The 21,777-nt window shown below is 41.7% G+C and overlaps 1 protein-coding gene across 11 annotated transcripts in view; it reads left to right on the top strand.

Annotated features, from left to right (window-relative positions):
- SNCAIP (synuclein alpha interacting protein) overlaps positions 1–21,777 on the top strand; it is a 258,415-nt gene that overhangs the window by 195,314 nt on the left and 41,324 nt on the right. For 9 of the 11 annotated variants that reach the window (NM_001205778.1, XM_059888340.1, XM_059888339.1 and 6 more), the window contains 2 exons: positions 941–1,013; positions 20,689–21,560. In NM_001205778.1, the coding sequence (NP_001192707.1) occupies positions 941–1,013; positions 20,689–21,560 (945 nt within the window). Of the gene's footprint in view, positions 1–940; positions 1,014–2,978; positions 3,104–20,688; positions 21,561–21,777 lie in introns of those variants that run through there. The other 2 variants (XM_059888343.1, XM_059888344.1) reach the window with 2 other exon arrangements.

Here is a 21,777-nt window from a genome sequence, read left to right as displayed (position 1 = left end):
GTTTTGCAACGTGAAGTCATTCAGAATCCATGCTCATTTACATAAGAGCATCATTCTTAAAGGTGCGGAGTAAACTTTTTAGGAAGCTATATATTATGAATTAAAGTATGATTGAAGACCGTACCTGACTTGGCCTTTGATTAAAGAAAGAGTTCATCCTATTTACATTGTTTTAAAACACCCTTCTCCAAAGAAAGATTAATTGGCATCAAATGTCATTCCTATACATTATAACTATTGATTTTACATTTGTTGTAGCTCCTCTGATTTTATGCCCCTTTATGTCATAATCTATCATCCTGATAGCAGCCCCTAAGTTGGTGCTGGGACAGAGCCTGAAGGGTGGTTTCTTTCAATTTAGACTAATCTATCTGTGAAACAGATGAGCTTTCAAACAGAACCGTGCTCTTCTCGCTTTTCATAGCATTATCCTGATATTTCCCATGGAGATCATAGTATGATTTGTGGCAGCATTAGGGACATTTCTGTAGTTCAGGAGAGATGGATCCTGGCTACCCTGGCTGCTGTAGGAAGCCGGGTGCTCCTCTTCTTGACTTTTTTTTTCCATACATAGATTCACTCTTAGGATTCAGAGTGCAAATATTATGGCCATCTTCTGGAAACTGTCAAGGTTCAGAAAAATCCATCTTCCACAAGTAGCAGAAGAAATAGAATATCTGCTGGCTATACCCCACCTCATTTGTTAAAGGACTGTCCAGACCTCTTTTTAATCTGCATCTACTTACATGTTTATAGGTAGAGTCTGGGCTACAGCCAGATCACCAAGCAGTCCATTTAGTGTAAACTTAGACTTTCTGGACATACATGTTGTACTCAAGTATCACTTCTTGTGTTTTGGTTTTCTGGCCAGTTGAGTGAATGTAATGCTCTTGTTTTAAACTGTTACTTTACACTCTTTTTCCTCTGGCTTCCTGTTCAGTATTCAGTCACATCACTCAAGACCATCCCGGAACTGTGCCGAAGATGTGATTCGCAAAATGAAGACAGATCAGGTAAGTTTCACTCATCTCTTTTTAACCTGCATTTTAGAGTGTGGGGGACTCCTCCTGGAATCTCTTCCCCCATCAAATTGGTTGCTCCTGCTTTCTGTTTTCTTCTTCTTTTATGGCTTCTCCATTCACCACCCACCCCCAACAAACAGATGTTAGGTCATCCTCCAGAGACTAACTGGACAGGGAGGCCCTGATGAGGACCCAGTTGTATACAAATAAATGTAGGCGATCATCGTGGTGGCTCCAAACCACAGTATACGCAGCAATTTACTGCAAACCCGAGAAACCATTGGTGACAAAACATAATGATGCAGGCGCCAATGAAAAAATGTTGGATACGTTTACTACCCAGATGGCAAGGACCAACTTGGGGGATGGTGCTTTGCCAAAGTTTGAAATCCTATCAGGGATGCGACATGATAGAATCTGCAGTAAGGCATACTGTAACAGTTAAGATTAAAGCAAAGCTTTGGAGTTTAATAGTGTAAACTAAACAGAGAATTATGGCATATAGATGAAAACCAGCTGGCTGACCTTTTCTCCTTGCACCGCCCCCCACCCTCGACCAAAATAAAAGTACATTCAGGATTGTTTTTCCTTCTGAAAATCAAATTAAGCCTCTTTGCTTTTCTCTCTGTGATGGGCAAAAAATGAAAATAAAAAAGGATATTGATGGGAATGATACCATAGCATTAAACTATGAAATGATGTTTGTTATTTTTCCAACTAATTACTCTAAGGCATCACCATTAACCTTGCCAAAGCGGGACCTCTGATAGTAACTAGAATCCTAAGAACTGCAGATGATGGGAGACTTAAGATAATCCTTGAATTAGGTGCATTGTGTTTGAAAATAAATAGATCTTCCTACCTATACAGCTATGAGAATTCTAGGCCTTTTGAACTGAAACAACTGTACAAAACTTATTTACTTTTCTTCTGGATCGTTTGTTTACTATCGACAGTTTGTTTAGATGAGGTGGGGAAAATAATTCGTCTATCTAGGTTTGTTTATCTCTTTGTTTTTCTGTGTGAGTGAAAGTAATGTTTCATTGTCTGGGTCAGAATCGTCACGGAAGATAGTTTGAAGTGCAAATGAAAGTTTTCGCTTACCTCCATTAATTTTTTTTTTTTTTAATTTCAAGCACACTCAAGTTTCTATGGGGTTAACAGAGGCTTTGATCACAAGGCTTATCAGAATGTGCCTCCTTAAAAGCCATCCCCAGATTTAGAGTTGAACCCTGTGATCAGTGACAAAGGCAGCAGATTCAGTGGACAGGCCCCCAGCCTCAGAGTCCAAGACCTCCATCTGAGTTAGCATGCAACCCTTTACCCTCTATCCCACCTTGAGCCTGTGACTCATTATCTATAAAATAAAAAAGAAAATTTTCTGCCAGTGTTGCTAGGCTACTGTTAGTATCAAAATTAGGTGATGTATCTGAAGGTACTTTGGAGATACAAGATTTTCTTTTTTTTTTTTTTAAGTTGAAGATGTAGAGTAAGAAAGAAGACTTAATAGCAAACACTTCAGTAGTGCTTAATGTGCCAGGTACAGCTGTAAGCCCTTTACTTGTGTTAACTCAATCCTAAAATCCTTGTGAACTAAGTACCATTAGGATGTTTGTATTATATGGATGGGCGAACTGAGGCACGGAGCAGAGAAGTTAATTATCTTACCCAGAGTCACACAGCAATTACATTACGGAGTTGGGATTCAAACTCCAGGAAGTCTGTCTCTGGAGTCTGTTCTCTTATACATTCCTTATACTATCAGATAGCTAGACTTAGGGATAGTAATTTAATTTCAGGATATTTTAAAACTTTAAAAGCTAGCATTTTCCCTCACCAGTGAAGTGGAAAATTTGTTCTTTGTTAAATAGTTTTTCTTGCTTACCAAGTTAAGTGAATTAACCGAAACTTTTAAAAATAATTTTCCTAGGGGTGGTTTATTCCATTTTTCTCCAGGTCATGTGACTTGTAGCCACTTCCACAATAGGCGCTGTTACAGATTTCTTCTGTGGTTGAGAAGGAGGCCAATTTCAAGTTCAGATGCCTTCAGACTCACCCAGAGCAAACATCCAATGCTCAAGGTAATCACCAATGATTAGACCTGACAAGAAACGAATGTTTGAGGGAAAAACTCAGGCCTCTTTAATGGGATCACATGTACACCTCCAATTTGATGGACCATTTGGAGGCTGGTAAAACACTTCCTAATAGAGCAAGAGCGATCTTAGAAAAAGAAACACACGAAAAATCAATCTCTCCAAAGCACCACTGTAGAATTATCTGTGAACTCCTTTGAAAGAAATCTCAATATAGTAAAGTTTTCACCTTCCCTTTCTGAAAGAACTGAGCCAGTCTCAATGAGTTCCATGGGCATTCAGATGTAGAAATAGTCCCCAGCTCCCCGCACTGGCCCCCCATCCCAGCCCCAGGTCTTTCTTGTTTCAACAACCTGGGAGGAGTTGGCTCCAGGAGCCCTTGCAGATATCCGTTGTTATGATAATCTTTTCGAACCCATGGCAGCAGAAGACACATTGGCTCCTGAGAAAAGTCCACGTCTTCTGGATGGGGGAACTTTCCCCTAAACTTCTAGTGACTGTGAACATACCCCACCCAACAGAGACGTGTCTCTTTACCTTTAAGTCCGTTAGGCACTTTCTGTGTAAGCCATCAAATAGTAATGTCCATCCTGGTATTAACAAGTCTTTGATGAGATAGCTATTCTTGGAGCCACTCATTCTTTTATTTATTCATTCCTCAAGTAACTTGTGTGTTTTCTGTCCTGTGCACTGAAGACAGGGTAATAAACAAGGTATAGACAGGCCCTGTTCTCAAAGTACTTACATCCTGGGGGGTGACAGACAAAGGCAAGCAAATGAATACATAAACCAGATCATTCCCAATAGTGATGAGGTGATGTGAGGCTTGTGACAAATTAACTTATAGTAGGGAAGAGAGAAGAGTTTGGGGATCAGGGAGTGTTCCTAGGGCCCAGCCATGGGAAAGCCAGTGGAGAGCATTCAAGGCAGAGGAACTAGCAAGTGCAGCGCCTCTGAGTCAGAAATCAGCTTAGTGGATGCAGAAGAAAAAGAAAACCAGTATGGCTGTGGAGGGGTGGGGGGTGGGGTGATCAAAATGAGGATGAGGCCAGGGAGCCATTCAGGGAGGGTCAAACTCTACAGGGCCCTGTGAGTCAAGGAACGTGGAGTTCAGGTTTTATGCTAAGACCTCTTAAGAGCACTGCCAACAGAATCCCAATTTTTCTGAATTCCTATTACCTGGAAGGAAGCCTAGAGTCATAACTCTCGAAGAAGGATCCCTAAAAATCATGTCGTTTAAAAAGGAGAGAAAGTGAGAAAGAGCAGATAATAAAAGCAGTTGGGTACAATGTTGACAGTCGATGGATGTGGGTAAAGAGTATACATGTGTTCTTTGTACTTTTTTTATTCTTTCAACTTTTCTTTAAATTTAAATGAAAAATGTTTTGATTATTTATAAGTGAGTTTTTAAAAGGCTAAAAGTAATACTACTGTAGTTCCAAACCCATCAGATCTTAGAAAGTGATGGTTACTATGCTGATGGGATCATCCAAGCCTATACCCCATCATGTTAGTGACGGGGAGCTCACAGTCTCACAAAGCCACCTATTCACAGAGATTAGTTTTTGTTCAGCCAAAATCAGTGGTTAGTTTTTGTTCAGCCAGAATCAGCGGCCCTCAGATGTCCATCCTGATACCTGATTTTCCCTTTGGAATCGTAGAGAAGGACCGTTCCTCCTGGGCAAGGGTGCTGCCACTAAGTGTCTGGAGATGGCATTCACCCTTGGTTTTGTCTTCTCCAAACTAAAATTTCCCTCCCCAGTTTTGAGTGTGTCCTGCTCAGGCTTCTTGCTTTCTTGTGGACGTTTCATTTATCAGCATCCCTCTTAAAAGTGGTGCACCCAGAACTGCACCCGAGGCCTCCCCATGTGTGATCTGATCAGAACCTGTCAGCCCCACTGATCAGCCTCAGAACTTAGCACACACCTTTCCTGCCACCCCTAGTGGGCTGCAGAGGCACAAGCAGTGCCTGTCCTTTCTGCCTGTTTTTCCAAGTGTTCCGAGAAGAGCAGGAGTTCAGATGAACCCTGTTGGTGGCCCTTGGAAGCTTCTCCATGAGACATACAGCCCAGGGTTACCCGCTTTGCATCCCTGGGCCCTGTGCCAGCTCCACATGGACTCTGAAAATGCGAATGGCCGAGTGCTGCCAGAGGTCTGGGGCAGGCCCCCTGTGCCTTCCATTTGCTCACCGACACCACGAGTCTGATCTGAGTGCCCTTCCCATAGCCAAAGGCATGGATTCCTATTAAAATCTGTATTTTCCCTGACAGGGTAATACTGTCAACTGTGCTCCTCCTGGGGATCTTCCCAACCCAGAGATCGAACCCAGGTCTCCCACGTTGTAGGCAGATTCTTTACAGTCTGAGCCACTGTATGACTAAACAGAATTTTTGTCAGCAAAAAAGGTTTTGAAAAGAAATGTGAAGAAATTGCAGATACCAGAGGAAGGCAGGAGGAAGAAGAACAACTAGGACTTAGGCGCCTGAGAACAAACTTTGGTGTTTTTGGAGTTGTCCAGGTATTACTGAGTTCTCCCAGTATGTCTGAGGTGCTCAGTGTACCAGGTATTAGGCAAGGTCTTCTGAACACAGCTTATTTGTCCTCAGAATAATTCCCTGGTGGCTCAGACAGTGAAGAATCTGCCTGAGATGAGGAGACCCAGGTTTGATCCCGGGGTCAGAAAGATCCCCCTGGAGAAAGGAATGGCAACCCACTCCAGTATTCTTACATGGAGAATTCCATGGACAGAGGAGCCTGATAGACTACAGCCCATAGGGTTGCAAAGATTTGCACATAACTGGTCAACAAACACTTTACACTTTTACTTTCAAAATTATTCTCACAGGAAAGACTATACTAATGGTCTTTTTATTGATAAGGAAAATAAATGCCCATTTTATTGACTAGGCAATTGAGACTCACAGAGAACAAATACTTTTCCCAGAGTTCCGCATTTGAAGGCAAGTCTACTGACCGCAGAGCCCCTATGAAGTTTAACAGCTGAAGAATAGTCGCGATCTCAGGAACCGTGCGTGGCTAGTGGTGTGAGGCAAGGATTAGCACCAAGGATGTTATGTCTGAAAATTTTGCACCTGTAAGAGAGAGTTATTTGTAAAACATTTGCATGTTTTCTCTGCTTAATCCCTGTTCCTCGTGTAGAGAAAGACGACAGAATAAGGCAGGGAGTGTTAACTCTATTCTCCATTTCCTCCATATGAGGATTAAATGCGTTAAATCGACATATGGTATTCAAATCAAATGTATTCAATTTCATTGACTTTGAGTTTCTTTTAATTAATTGGACACTCAAATACACATTTGTTTCAATTCATGGTTTAAGTGTCTCGTGATTCTTACAAGTATGTATCTGCTCAGCTCATATAATTTTCTTATGAAAGAAGGCAGATAAATATTAATGCAGTTTTGCATCGGAGAACTTAGTTGTGCTAAGGTTGCGAAACTTGGTTATGTAACAGTAATAAATGGCCTTGGGGTGTGTTTGAGAAGAGACACTGAAAGGATTTCAGTACCTAAATAGTAGAGAAGATCACTGGTATGACCATTTGAGTAAAGAAAAATCATACTTTTTTAAGTTCAGTTCAGTTCAGTTCAGTCGCTCAGTTGTGTCCCACTCTTTGCAACCCCATGAATCGCAGCACGCCAGGCCTCCCTATCCATCACCAACTCCTGGAGTTCACTCAGACTCACATCCATCGAGGCAGTGATGCCATCCAGCCATCTCATCCTCTGTTGTCCCCTTCTCCTCCTGCCCCTAATCCCTCCCAGCATCAGAGTCTTTTCCAATGACTCAACTCTTCGCATGAGGTGGCCAAAGTACTGGAGTTTCAGCTTCAGCATTATTCCTTCCAAAGAAATCCCAGGGCTGATCTCCTTCAGAATGGACTGGTTGGATTTCCTTGCAGTCCAAGGGACTCTCAAGAGTCTTCTCCAACACCACAGTTCAAAAGCATCAGTTCTTCGGCGCTCAGCCTTCTTCACAGTCCAACTCTCACATCCATACATGACCACTGGAAAAACCATAGCCTTGACTAGACGGACCTTTGTTGGCAAAGTAATGTCTCTGCTTTTGAATATGCTATCTAGGTTGGTCATAACTTTCCTTCCAAGGAGTAAGCGTCTTTTAATTTCATGGCTGCAGTCACCATCCACAGTGATTTGGAGCCCAACAGTCTATCATTGGTTCCAATGTTTCCCCATCTATTTGCCATGAAGTAATGACTGGATGCCATGATCTTCGATTTTTGAATGTTGAGCTTTAAGCCAGCTTTTTCACTCTCCTCTTTCACCTTCATCAAGAGGCACTTTAGTTCCTCTTTGCTTTCTGCCATAAGGGTGGTGTCATCTACATATCTAAGGTTACTGATATTTCTCCCGGCAATCTTGATTCCAGCTTGTGGTTCTTCCAGCCCAGTGTTTCTCATGATGTACTCTGCATAGAAGTTAAATAAGCAGGGTGACAATATACAGCCTTGACGTATTCCTTTTCCTATTTGGAACCAGTTAGTATCTGGTAAAAGTCATTTTGGATGTTTATTTAGAAACCTTATGAATTTGCTATATTTTTAGCCTTTGTGCATGCAAATTTTGTGGAAAAAAAAAAAACCCTGAACATTTGAAAATCCATGGTTTTCTAAGACTTTTCAAGGATTTGGCTAGCACCAAAAATAATATATTGACATGAAATTTATCCTTTCAGTGCTGCTGTGGTATAGCTAATGATGCTAAATATATAAACCTCCTGTTTATATATTATTAAGGTTTCCCTAAAAGCATGAAAACGAAAGTTGGTATAGAAGTTTAAATTGAAAGCCTGCTAACTAATCCATTTCACATGATCTAATATAAAATGAACTCAAAGAATTGCGAAACAGATTTGTTAAGATCTCAGGCAAGAAAATGAACACTTCAACCTGATATGGCAAAGAATCTGACATTTATGACAAATGTCTTGTTTAACCACAGTAAAAATTTACATACAGTAAAGCATATAGGTGAGCATGTTAGTCATTTTTTATTTTTTTTAACAAAATTATAATTATAATGGTGACATAATTCATTTTTTAAATGGTAGGTAAAAGCTACAATTAACCATGCCACCAAAACAAAATCACTGTATTTCTTTCTAGCATTTTTTCATGAGGCGTATTTTTTGTATGGTTGTCACCATGATGTAAGGGCCATTTTATCCACTGCTTTTTTCTGCTGTTACAAAATGTGTATGGCCATCACTTTGAATGAACCACAGATCTTAGGAAAACAGAGCTGCCCCCTCTGTCTGCTTTTAATCCATTAACACTTACGGATTAACACATAACCCCATATTTAGCTTATGTTTCTGAAAGAAAGAATATGAAGTCAGTACAGGGAAAGATAGGAACCAGGGGGTGATAGAGAAGTTAAAAATAAAACTCTTGTCAAAAATAATGTAAAGGGCTGGCAGTGGCAGAGATTAAATACATTGCATCTTTTCCCCTTCTTTACTTGAATATTTCTTCCCTTTGCTTAGCCATGGATATAAGCCCTGCACCTCCCTGATTGTCTAGAAGGTTGTGCAGTTAAGAAAGTCAGGAATGAGGCATTGTCAGAGAGGGAGAAAAATTCAGGGCAGAGACCCAGTCTCATCCCCCCATTTTGGTTTTACTGAACTCAAAACTGGTGGAGAAATCTCCTCTTGGTAGAAAAGAGTTCAAGGGAATCCCAGTAAGGAAGGGTGAGAACTCAGGGAGATAAGCATCATGGAGGGAGGTAGGGGAAAAAATGAAGCCCAGGGTCATGGGAAAACTGGTACAGAACCTGAGTGCTTTTGACCTTGTGCAGCCCCCAGGTGACTTCCTCCTCAGAAGTCACTCCATCATAAGGGAGGAGGGATTTTCCCTGCCCCGCCTTCACAATCACAGCAATGGTATGACTGGGGAGGGGAGCATCATTACTGATTTTGGAGTTTCTCAGCATCTCAGAGAGCACCCCACTTCTGGCTGAGAGCTTATCCTTTTTCTTTAGTCTCCCAGTGGGCTCTTTCTTCCTATTTAAAATGAACGGACGCGCTTTGTCCACTTAGCTCCTTTGCCCTGACTCTTCCCCTAAGAAAAAAATTTGAAAGTCATGTAATAGAAACAGGATACTAGAATCTCATAGTTGAAGGATTCTCAGAGGCAGTAAAGAATCATCTACAAAAATCCAGACCCTTCCACGGCACTGATTGCTCAGGCCCTCGCGTCTCACAGTGCGATCTGGAGCCAGAACCAAGCACGGTCAGCACCACCCGTAAGCCTGTTAGAAATGCAGACTCGGCCCTGCTCCAGACTCCCACATCAGAATCTGCATCCTACCAAGCTCTCCAGGCCAATCCTTTGTGCAGATGCAAGTTTGAGAAGGTGAAAGTGAAAGTCACTCAGTCATGTCCGACTCTTTGTGACCAGACCCCATGGACTGATTATACAATGCATAGAATTCTCAAGCCAGAATACTGGAGTGGGTAGCCATTCCCACCAGGGGATCTTCCCAACCCAGTGATTGAACCCAGGTCTCCCGCATTGCGGATGGATTCTTTACCAGCTGAGCCACAAGGGAAGCCCTCAAGTTTGAGAAGCCCTGACTTAAGCCACCCTTACATTTCATCTGAGTTAACAACCATGAACTAGTCTCACTTCTTTCTTCACCATCAATTCTACCACCCCATGTTTCCACCAAGTAGGCACAAAGATGTATTTTTAAATATAAAGTTGGACTTCCCTGGTAGATAGTGGATAAGAATCTGCCGGCCAATGCAGGGGACAAGGATTTAAATCTGGTCCAAGAAGATCCCAAATGCCACAGAGCAACTAAACCAGTGAACTCCAACTACCAAGCCTGTATGCCGCTGCTGCTGCTGCTGCTAAGTCGCTTCAGTTGTGTCCGACTCTGTGTGACCCCATAGACGGCAGCCCACCAGGCTCCTCCGTCCATGGGGTTTTCCAGGCAAGAGTGCTGGAGTAGGGTGCCATTGCCTTCTCCGAAGCCTGTGTGCTACAGCTCCTGAAGCCTGTGTGCCTGGAGCCCTTGCTCCACAAGGGAAGCCACCACAATGAGAAGTCTGAGGACCGTGACGACAAAGAATAGCACCTGTTCTAGCAAAGCAGTGAAGACAATATATAAATATATATATTTATAAATAAATAAATAAATAAAATTATTTAAATTTGATAAATATATAAATATTTATTAAATAGCCAATATATAAATAAATAATAAATAAAATTATAAAAAATGTAAAACAGACCCTTTTATTCTCTGTGGAACGCCCCTAAGAATACCCCATTTCACTTAAAATATAAACCAAACTCCTTTTTGTGGTCAATAAAACCCTCAAATGAATCGGCCCCTGGCAACCTTGCCTAGCTTCATCTTTGCTCTCCTTCACCCTGCCTCACTCTGCTCTAGGTATGAGAACTATGAAACCTGCCAGATTCTGTCTGGCATCAAACATTTGAGGATGGGCTTCCTTCTACCCAGATCTCCACAAAATCATCTCTTATCCTATATTTTCCCCGCAGGAGAAAGATGAGAATTGTAATTCTCATCTTACCCTCAAGTAATTGTGTTCTCATCCTCAGATCTTGGCTTAGGACCTATCATTGCCATGATGAGGCTTCTCATCTGTTCTCTGTTCCATCAGAGCACTTTGCATTTTGTAATTTCTCATTCATCTGTGTACTTGCCTGCCTGTTGGCTTGCCCTCTACGGACAATGATTATGTCTGTTTCGTTCCCCTCTAAACCCCTAGAACCGTGTGCACAGAGAACATTCAACAGATGTTTGTAGAATGAATGGACCCTGTAAGAGCCTTTTAACATTCTACCAGTTACTTTAGCACTTCTGAATAAGTGTTATCCTATTCTTGTATCTCTTGCTTATACTGCAAAGAAATTGCCACCTTTAATCAGTTGAAGGAATTGGCAGCTGAATTCAGAACTAATTCTCGGTGATAAGATGACTCTAAATTTAGGCTGATGCCATTAAAGATAAACAAAGTAGGGAAATTCTTCTACTCAACTGTTTCTAAGAAAACTTGTTATTAAAAGCCATTTTACTAATGTTACTTCATAGTCAGTGGTTACCAAAATCTATAGATAGAGTATACAGTTAGGGATTTAGACTAAAGTGAATCTGAAATGAGTACAACCAGGTTTTATTACTGGTGTCTAGGATTCCATTGCCCACATGTGACCCAAATAGAAAAAAAAATGTGGATCACATGTTTAGGGGATGCTTTTCATTTTGATAAGGCAGTTCTGTGGTATTACGGAAAGAAAGTTGAAGTCCAGGAATCTCAGTCCTGGTTGAGCAGTCAGCATAGTGTGTAACTTTCCATATAACGCTTAAAATTCTCCTAGTTCACATTTATATTCAAGTGAGAAGAACAGAGGCACCACTCACCCTCTGCAGTTGCTATGAAAACATCTAGTGAAATCATACACTTGCCTTGTAGTCAGAAACATAGGAGGTTTTACACCAACATACTGTGTTAGCAATTTAAAGATGGAGGACATTTTAGGAAAGTTCTAATTAAGAAACTGGAGAGGTTTTTTATTTTCTGATAGTTTATAACAGTGCCTGAGAAGTGTGTGCTGAGCCGCAGTGGACAGAGAGGAACGCGGCTCTGCTCGGCTTTGTCCCGGACGAGCCTCTGTCTGCTCTTTGCTGCATTCCCTGTACCTGCCCTGTTCTCTCCACAGCCTTGTAATGGAGAGCTTTGCCGGGGCCCCACCAGCTCAGGTGGGCAGACCCTAGTGAAAACGGGGGCTGCAGGCCAGGCTACTTCTTCCTCTCATTTCTCCACCCTTCCAGACCTTTAAGTGCTTCCCCCTCAAAATGGGACCAGAGTTCATACACTGAACACTTTTTTCTGGAAAATAGAGTTCATTTAATGTTTAGTTTTTAAAAAGTGGGAGAACACTCTTGCATCCTAAAGATGTGTACACCCTTTTCTCTTCTTGTATCTAAAGCTGTATTCCTAATGTGGATACGTGACTTCATACAGAGAAAACTTTACTGATGGCATTCTGGGAGCCAGCCATCTGTTGGAGCTGTCGAGTAGAGGGTAGAGGATGGGGATCTTTTTCAACCCCCATCCCCTGCCCTGCCCACCCCCTCTGCCTCTTGTTCTCTTAGCAAGGAGCAGTCTCTTGATGTTTCCTGGCCTTGACAGATCAGCACTGTAAAACATCGCCACCTTCAGTTAAAACTGGTAAGCGTGGTTCTGCACTTTCCAGAAACCATGCTGAGCAAGCTCTCCCCTGTCTCCACACTTCTCTGCTTTCTGAGCCTTTGTACCCTGCGTGGATGTGTATCTCTCTCTACAACTTAGCACTGAGAGAGGGAAAAAAAAGGAAACCTGGTAATGGGCTTAGAGTGGATACAAGAGTTAATCCACTCAAAAGGTTTTGCTGATGTCAGAGTGAAGGTCAACATGCTTTCCTATCAGACTCTTTGAGACCTCATGGAGCCCACCAGGCTCCTCTGTCCGTGGGATTTCCCAGGCAAGAATACTGGAGCGAGTTGCCATTCCCTTCTCCAGGGAATTTTCCAGACCCAGGGATCTTCCAGACCTGGGGATCAAACCTGAGTCTGCTGCACTGGCAGGAGGTTCTTTATCACTGAACCACCTGGGAAGCCATTTTAGGTAACAGAATAACTAAAACCATGTACTTTCTTGAGAATCACCCACTGCTCTTTTATAGGGACCATACTTTTAAAAGGTCCAAACATTTTAAGTAGTAAAAATATTATGTCACATTTCATGATAGAACATACATCTTTGGTGAAGAAGTATCTTTTCTATCCAGGTAGTAAGGGATTTTGAGTATTCCTATGAGTTTTCACCCAACAAATAGATGTGTGCAGATGGGGCACAAAGTGATGTGAGCAGGTCTTGACAGTTCAGGGCAGGGCTGGGAATTACAAAACTGGAATCTGACCCTTTCTACAGCTGCTTGGTATCAGCAGCCACTTAAATTCAGGAAGTTGAGAACCAAATCAATGAATCTTTTCCATTAATATTTTAACTCTCAATGTGAATAAATTTTCGGTTGGTATTTTTATAAGAAAATCCTCTATACTTTCCCCTCAGCCTCACAGCATGCTCAATAAAGGGTCTGTGGCACCAGTGAAAGGGATGAGAAGACAACTCCATGGGGACGTTCCAGAAACATGTGTTCCTCACTTCCACCAGCTCTTCCCAACATCGTGGCCTGACACAATGCTCCAGATTCAAAGTTAACCCTTTCTTAGTTCAGGTTCCAATCTAGTCCCCACGGATGGTACAGAGAGTACTCAGCAAGTAATCTTCAGTCAGGCTATGTATCCTTCTTCATTTGTCATGAGATGATGTAAGTCACCTGTCACCACTCTTTGGAACTTGAAGTGTTTTTGATAAGTGGGCCCATGATGGATTTTATTTACATTGGATTCAGGAAACTTGACTCTAGCATTGATCCTCCTGATCTTTCATTGATATCCCTCTCTTAGGTATAGAAGTGGAGGGAAATGGCCTCTTGGAGAACTTTGAAGTCATGTCCTTGAAGATGCCTGGGTTTCCAGTAGCTGTAGATGTGAAGGGCATTGTTGTGTACATGTTAAGGCAATTACAGCTAAAGCTGATTGTTTTGTTTCTCAAGGAAAATAGTATTCCTTTACCTTTTAACAATAAATAGCAAGAAAACAGTATTTTATCATAAAGATATCCCCTTTTTCTTCTTGATGTCTAAAGCTAATTTTCTAGTATGGACACATAACTCCATATTTAGAAGTAAAATAGACATTTTGGGAGCCAGCACTGACGTTCAGTCTCAAAAATTGGATCCACCGTTGCAATTGCAAACTGTACATTATCTTCCTAAGAAAATACTAATTTATCAGTCCCAAGAGCCAAAGAGTTGTTCTGTGTCAGCAATCAGCTTAGCCTCATAATTATAAATTTGTGAGGATCTGTTGAAAGACATGGATCCAGAAGAATTATAGTGTTTCATAGTGAGTCACTCAGAATAAAGAGCCCTGTTATTTGTAGACTTTCCATACAGTCATAGAAATTTAGAGGTGGGTCAGGTCTTAGCCATCATGTGTCTAACCCCTTTATTTTACAGATGAAGCAATTTTGGCTTAGAACTTAGGAAATACTTGAAAATAATACATAGCACATCTTCAGTAGCTTTACCAAGACTGTCTTTGAAATATTCAACACATTCAATGTGTCTAAAATGTGGGCAGGAGTGACTCACTGTGACAAGACTCATATGTATGTAGTATACTTTGCATCTTTGGTCTAGCATGTTCTTTTGTACCTTTGTCCCCCCTGTGCAATGCCCTCTCTCCTCCCTTCATTCATTTATTCGTTTTTTTAAAAGGTTTAGTCCTTGGTCCCTGTATCTGTGACATGCTGTGCTTGAGAGAGGGCTGTTATTAACAGATTGGTTCATAAGCAGTCTTTAAGAGACTCTCAGTAGAGAAGGTGAGACAGATGCTCAAGTGAATTGTTGAAACAGAGCTTTATAAATGCCTGACTCTCAGTATGGGCAAGTCTATCTCAGGGCACTGAGAAGCAAGGGACAACAGTTATCTGGGAAAGTCAGAGGAAGTGAACCAAGGAGGTAACACATGAGGGGAATCTTGGCAGATGAGCTTCCATCTCAGCAGCTGCTGCTGCTGCTGCTAAGTCACTTCAGTCGTGTCCGACTCCGTGCGACACCATAGATGGCAGCCCACCAGGCTCCCCCGTCCCTGGGATTCTCCAGGCAAGAACAGGCAGAGAAGGCAGCAAAGGCCTCATGGGGCAGGGGTACTCTCCACAAGGAGGGAGAATGAAAGAAGGATATGGGGCATCCAGAAAGGGTGAGTTTAGCGATGGAAAGGCAGAGGAAAGTGAGTGATGTGGGAATAATGGTGCTGAGATGAGAAGATAACTTAGAAAATAAAGAATGCTCAAGAATTTAGCTACTATCCTGAAAGTAGAAGGTTCGTCAAAACTTAGTTGTTCAAGTATCGTTTCTGCAACATGGGTACATGTAAAGTTTTCTCTGCCATTTTTGTTTTACCTGTAAACCACTTGTATTATTATTTTAAACCTGTTTTTCTAAGACCACTTATTTTTAGCATGTTTGTTTTTAAGAGAAACTTTAGGTCAGTGTTGTAAGTGGAAAATTGGTGTCATAGTAAATTCAAGGACATCATTAAAATGGGATAGAAATAAAGTGTTTCTGTGAACTCTTTGCTAATGAAAGTCTCTGAGGTGAAGGCCCACAGTCTCATTATTCTGAAAGGAGTTTGTAAGTTTGGGGGAGGAGTTAAAGTCATTGTAGCACCTAACAGAGTTCTTAAATTAAGAAGAAGAAAGAGTTGAAAAGTGAGAAGCTTGCTTATTCTTTAAATCAGGGGTATTTAGCATGGTTTCTGTGCACTGGGATATGCCTCCCCCATAGTGGGGGAATATTGTTTTAGGCAGTACAAGGCCACCTCAAAGTTTCTAAATTAAGAAGTGACAAAATCAGACTTATCTGAATAGGAGATCAAAAAGGAAAACCTAAGAAGTAGACAGAACCCTGCACAGACTATGGGAAGGTCTCAGTGTGGTCTAGTCAGTGTGGTAAGATGAAGCAAGGGACCAAATTAGAGAAGGATTGAGGATCAGTAAGACTTGCTGCCTAAGGGCTGAGGGGCAGGGATCATAAAAGAGAAGGGTCCTCATATAAGCGATATCATATGATATTTGTCTTTTACTTACTCTACTCAGTATGACAGGCTCTAGGCCCATCCATGTCACTGCAGATGGGGTTATTTCATTATTTTTTATGGTCATGTAATATTCCATTGCATGTATGTACCACATCTTCTTTATCCATTCATCCATCAGTGGACATTTAGGTTGCTTTCATGTCCTGGCTATTGTAAATAGTTCGGCAGTGAACATTGGGGTACGTGTATCTTTTTGAATTATGGTTTTCTTCAGATATATGCACAGGAGTGGGATTGCTGGATCATGAAATCTAAAATAAAAATGGTACAAATGAACTTATTTACAAAACAGAAATAGAGTCACGGATGTAGAAAACAAACTGTGGTTACCAAGAGGGAAAGGGAGGGAAGGATAGATTGGGAAGTTGGGATTTGACATATACACATGTTTATGTGAAATAGATAGCTACTAAGAACCTACTGTATAGCACAGGGACCTCTAGTTACTACTCTGCAATGACCTATATGGGAAAAGAATCTAAAAAAGAGTGGATATCGTATATGCACAACTGATTCATTTTGCTGTACAGCAGAAACTAACACAGCATTGTAAGCCAACTATACTCCAACAGAAGTTAATTTAAAAAAAGAAATAGATCAGTGATGCCTTGGAGGTAGTTTGCTTGGGAGCCAGCATACATGGTCATATGATTCCGGAATACATTTAGAGAAGATGGAATAGAGAGAGAGAGGGTGTGTGTTGGATAAGGAAGTGGAAAGGAGAAAGCAGGCCAGTGTGGAAGGCGATACAACCCCTGGATCAGAACATTCTACCTGTTAAACATACCTGCATGACGTGGGCTCACGTTAGATGCTTGTTGAAGACATGGTGACCTGTAGATGGTCAGCAGGCAGTTGGAAACACCCTGCTGGAGATCGGAGACATTCCAAGTGCCAATTAGATTAGGAGAGGGAATTATGGCCTATAAGTCAGCCTCAAATGCACTTCCATTCACCTACTGACCATTTAGAAAATGTGTGCCATAATCAGGACTGGTTTAAGGTGTATTTTATATGTTTCCTTTCATAAGATGTTGAAAATGAATCCACTGTACCAAAAAGTCACTGAGAACCTACTCGTATAAAGGAATTTCCTGGGTGCTTTGACGGATAGAGAGAAATTAGACACAGACTGTGTTCTTACAGAGCTTGTAAAGATCTCATAAGGTAATAGATCAGATTTTCAGAGATTTAAAGTTTAACATGTGAATTGTTTATTCATGATTTCCAGGAAACAAATTTAGCCTAAAAGTCTTCCTAGTAACCATAGTTAGTCTGATCTTTGTTTCCATGCATTGTAAGAAACTTATTATGGTGTTGGCATAGAACAACAGTATAAGTGGAATTTTTGGTAGACTTGTTGAATTGGAAGTGAAAATCTTGTCAGTCATTAAGGGCAATGATGTTATGCTTAAAATGCCCATTTTCCCAGCTTAGGAGAAAGAAACTAATTGAGTTTTATCTTTTGTATATAAACAAAATTTTACTTCTCAGACAAGTATATGGTAATAAATGAGAGCATTCTCATGAAAACTTGTCATCTAATCCATTTTTTTCTAACTGGGCTTTTTTTCCCAGGAAGTCAAGACAGAGACTAAAAAGCACAGATTTCACACTCAACCTAAAAAAAAAAAAAACCATAGGTTTGAATAAGGAGGACAACAAGCCTAATGTTGATGCCCAGTCTTCAGTTTCTAGGCTCTTCTGTGGAAAGAAGTGTTTTCTTAAGATTCAGACAGAATTCATTTCCATAGAGCATTCTTAATGGCCCCTGTCAGAAGAAAACAGCTGGGAAACATATGGTATCCATTTCCCTGTATCACTTGGAAAAAATTTCACATGTAAATAAAGCCAACATAAAAGAGTAGCCCTTTGAACCCACGACCTTATATGATACATAAATACATTGGTACAATGGTCTCGTTGTACTGGCCCACTAAGTTATGTGGCTTGAAAATTTTTTTATTACATCCTGAGATTCACATTATCAAGAAGTTCCAAAAACATGAAGGTAGTTGGCAATATATGAGCAAATGCTGTCCCTAATAATAAGTGTATATCTCAGAAATGTTAAGGAATATATATATATTCTACTATAAGCTTTTCAGATAATTGATGGATAAAATTAAAGGCATATTTACATATTATAAACTCTGTGTCCACTGTTTCTCTGCTCTTTTAAAAAAGTAAGTAACCATGTGTTCTTGAAAGGAAGAGTTAAAGGCTTGGCAAGAATTTCTGGCAGGCATTAATTTTTTTAGCTTTACATTTTATAGGGCAAAAGGACATATAAAGGATAGAAAGACTTTGAAATTTATAATGGACCAGTTGGAATTAGTCTTTGCCTTTGCATATTTACATTTCATAAATAACTAGAAAATCCAGCTCTCGGTGATTATCGCTCCTCTGAGTTTATTAAAAGGACTTTCGTTCCCTGTGAAATTAAGCTGTGAATCCCTCAGAAGGATGCACTTTGGGCATTTTTAAAGAAATTTACTGTGTTGTACAGAGTGAGATTCAAACTCAGATACTAGCATTTGTTAATTGTCTGCTCTGTGTCAAGAACTGTATACATGTAAGAACCAGAGTTAGCTAAAGGCAGAGGAGCAGCAGCTTAAGAGCATCTAGATACCTCCCCTTCTGGAATATTCTCAATTAACACCCGTTTCATTTGTCTATGATGTGGGAGACCTGGGTTCGATCCCTGGGTTGGGAAGATCCCTTGGAGAAGGAAATGGCAATCCACTCCAGTACTATTGCCTGGAAAATCCCATGGACAGAGGAGCCTGGTAGGCTACAGTCCATGGGGTCGCAAAGAGTCGGACACGACTGAGTGACTTCACGTTCTTATTAGACAGAATCCTGGCCTCACTCCACAGCTGACAGTGTTCTCGTAGGTTCCTGAAAGTCCTCAGAGAAGGATTGCTTTGTGCAGACCCTCACAAGCAAAGTTGTGGTCCACTTAGGGGGAAAACTCACCCACCAATAGGTATCTAGCATTCAGGCTTAGAACTCTCACTCTCATTTTGTTTTGACTCTGGAACTTACCGGAATCCTTTGAGAACACACTGTAGTAGGAAGAAGAATGGCCAGGTCTAAATTTAGGGAACTTTAAATCATCTGTATGCTACTTTCACCCCAAGAATCAGTGATAGCAGGGGCTATTGCAGAAGTTACAGTCCCGAATATACGTTCCTCTCAGGTTCCTTTAGTTTTTGGTTGTGCTGTGTGTGTGTGTGTGTGTGTTTGTGTGTGTGTGTGTACTCAGTCACTCCATTGTGTCCAACTCTTTGAGACCCCATGGACTGTAGCCTACCAGGCTCCTCTGTCCATGGGATTCTCCAGGCAAGAATACTGGACTGGGTTGCCATTTCTCCCCCCAGGGGATCTTCTCAACCCAGGAATCGAACCCCCGTCTCTTGCATCTCCTCTGTTGGCAGGTGGAATTCTTTACCACCGCACCACCTGGGAAGCCCATTTTTGGGTTGTGCTCACCGGCAAAGAACAGACACACACAGGTACTTTGGTTTAAACCCTTCCCACCCGCTGCCGTTCTAGAGGAGACAGAGATGGGAGATGCCAAGTGGGAAGGCGTATCCTGAAACCTCACCCCTTTGGTGGAGGATGGTATAAACTAAGTGGGAAAGGAGTAAGAGTCCATAAATCAGTGGCCTGCAAGTTACCAGGGTGCAGGGTCATCTGTCTAGTCAGAGGACTGTCCCAGACAGGAAGCTGTATCATCGAGGCCGAGGGAGGAGGCCATTGCTCGGTCAGCCTCTGAGGGGAGGCAGGGGCAGCTGGTCATATGAGGCTCCCTGTGGAAGGAGGTGGTGTTTGTCTTTCACCTCTCATGTGTTGCTGTTTCACTTGACACGTCATCCCAACCAGACACTCAAACACAGACTATACAATCTTTATCTAAACTTTGCACAGAAATGAGAAGGGGGAAAAAAAAATACTAGCCTGCCTGCTTCACCCTCCCTTTGCAACTTCCTCCTGTTATTTCCAGCTTTCCAAACGACGGAGGGCAGCAGTGACTCTAAAAGAGCATGTTCCCTTGTGGCGTGGCAGTGTGTTATGTTGCTGGTCATATGCCACAAAGCACTGTCAAATGCCCATGAGCTATGGTTGACTTGGATACTAATCAGTCTAGGGTGGGATGAACTCCACTGTGCCTTATCTCCCACGGTCCAGCCAGTCCTGACCATTCCATGCCTTCCTGTTCTTTCCCTGATCCATCTAACAGATCACCTAGGGAATCACTCAGTAGTTCTCAGTTTAAGTTTGCCCAGTATTAAATCATTTACCCCTTCTTTCTCCAAGACTTCATGAGCTCTAAGGGTATACCTATGTGTGTGTGCACAAATGCAGGTACATACCTTCTCTCCCTGAATTAGTTTGGAAGTTTATTAAATGCAAAGGATCCTGTCCTCCAATTCTGTTTTTCAGAGTGGTGACAAGTATCAACATACTGTCAGGGAGGTGCAACCACTCAGGGAATAAAACAGAGTGTCTATCTGGGTTTGTTTTCTTTTGCTATTTGCTTCTACTATTATTTCTACATGAATTAATTCTAAGCCAATACGTGGTAACTTTCTTTTAGCATTCACTGTTTTTCAAGGGTAAGTACAAACTGTTTTATGGTCTACATTCTCTCTTAAATTGTTCCTTAATACCCAGACTTCCTTTGAGCACAACTTGAGAGGATCGTGTCTGCCTACATGGCCATGCTATTTTCAGTGTTTCAATTTAATAGTCCCCTCTCTTAATTTATTTTAAAACAGTGTCTAGCTCTGGCTGGAATTGTGGTGTCTCAACTCTTATTACAAACACGCAGAAGCCCACAGGAATCGCCGATGTGTATAGTAAGTTCCGCCCAGTGAAAAGAGTGTCCCCATTGAAACACCAGCCAGAGACTCTGGAGAACAATGAAAGTGATGACCAAAAGAACCAAAAGGCAGAGTACCAGAAAGGGAATGATCCTGACCCAGGCCCCCAACCCGAGGAGCTTGGCCCCAGAGCTGTCGAGGGCAGCCCCCAGAGGAAGAGCACGGAACCCAGCACCCTGCTGGGGGAGCTGGAACATTATGACCTCGACATGGATGAGATTCTTGACGTGCCTTACATCAAATCCAGTCAGCAGCTGGCCTCTTTCACCAAGGCGACTTCGGAAAAAAGAATTTTGGGTTTATGCACAAGCATTAATGGCCTTTCCGGCAAAGCTTGCCCTACCGGAAGTGCTGAGAGCTCCCCGTCTAACATGACACCATTTTGTGTCCTTTCTCCTGTGAAAAGCCCTCACTTGAGAAAAGCATCCTCTGTTGTCCAGGACCAACAGAAGCTCTCCCCTGAAGAATCAGAGAGTTCTCCTCCTCTTGTTAAAAGTGGCTCTGCTTATGAGCCTGAAAACCAGGGTAAGGACTTTCTACACAAGACCTTCAGTGATCCTCACAGTCGGAAAGTTGACAAGGCAATGGCACCAGATTGCCAGCTCAGGGCCTTCCATCTGCAGTCCTCGGCAACAGACCCCAAACTAGAGGAGCAGATTGGTGGCATGAACTGGACCAGCTCCCAGGGACCTGAAGAAAGGAACGAGTACCTGAAAAAAGTAAAAAGCATCTTGAACATTGTTAAAGAAGGGCAAATATCTCTCCTGGTGAGTATGAACTAATTCAATATACACGCTAACCATCTAGAACTCCAATTCTATCAATTCCATTCACCAGTAACAGAATGATGATGCTTTTGTTCCAATTTTTGTTTAATCTCTGCTCATGGCTTTAGTTGGGCGATGTGACTTTGGAATTTTAAAATTAAAAGGTGTTTAATATAAGGAAAAACAAATGGCTATAGAGGGAGTATTATTTCACTTG

The sequence above is a fragment of the Bos taurus genome, chromosome 7 (genome assembly GCF_002263795.3).
Source record: "Bos taurus isolate L1 Dominette 01449 registration number 42190680 breed Hereford chromosome 7, ARS-UCD2.0, whole genome shotgun sequence".
Taxonomy (NCBI): domain Eukaryota; kingdom Metazoa; phylum Chordata; class Mammalia; order Artiodactyla; family Bovidae; genus Bos; species Bos taurus.
Note: the sequence above shows the minus strand (reverse complement) of the source record. Positions and strands in the feature narration are given on the sequence as shown.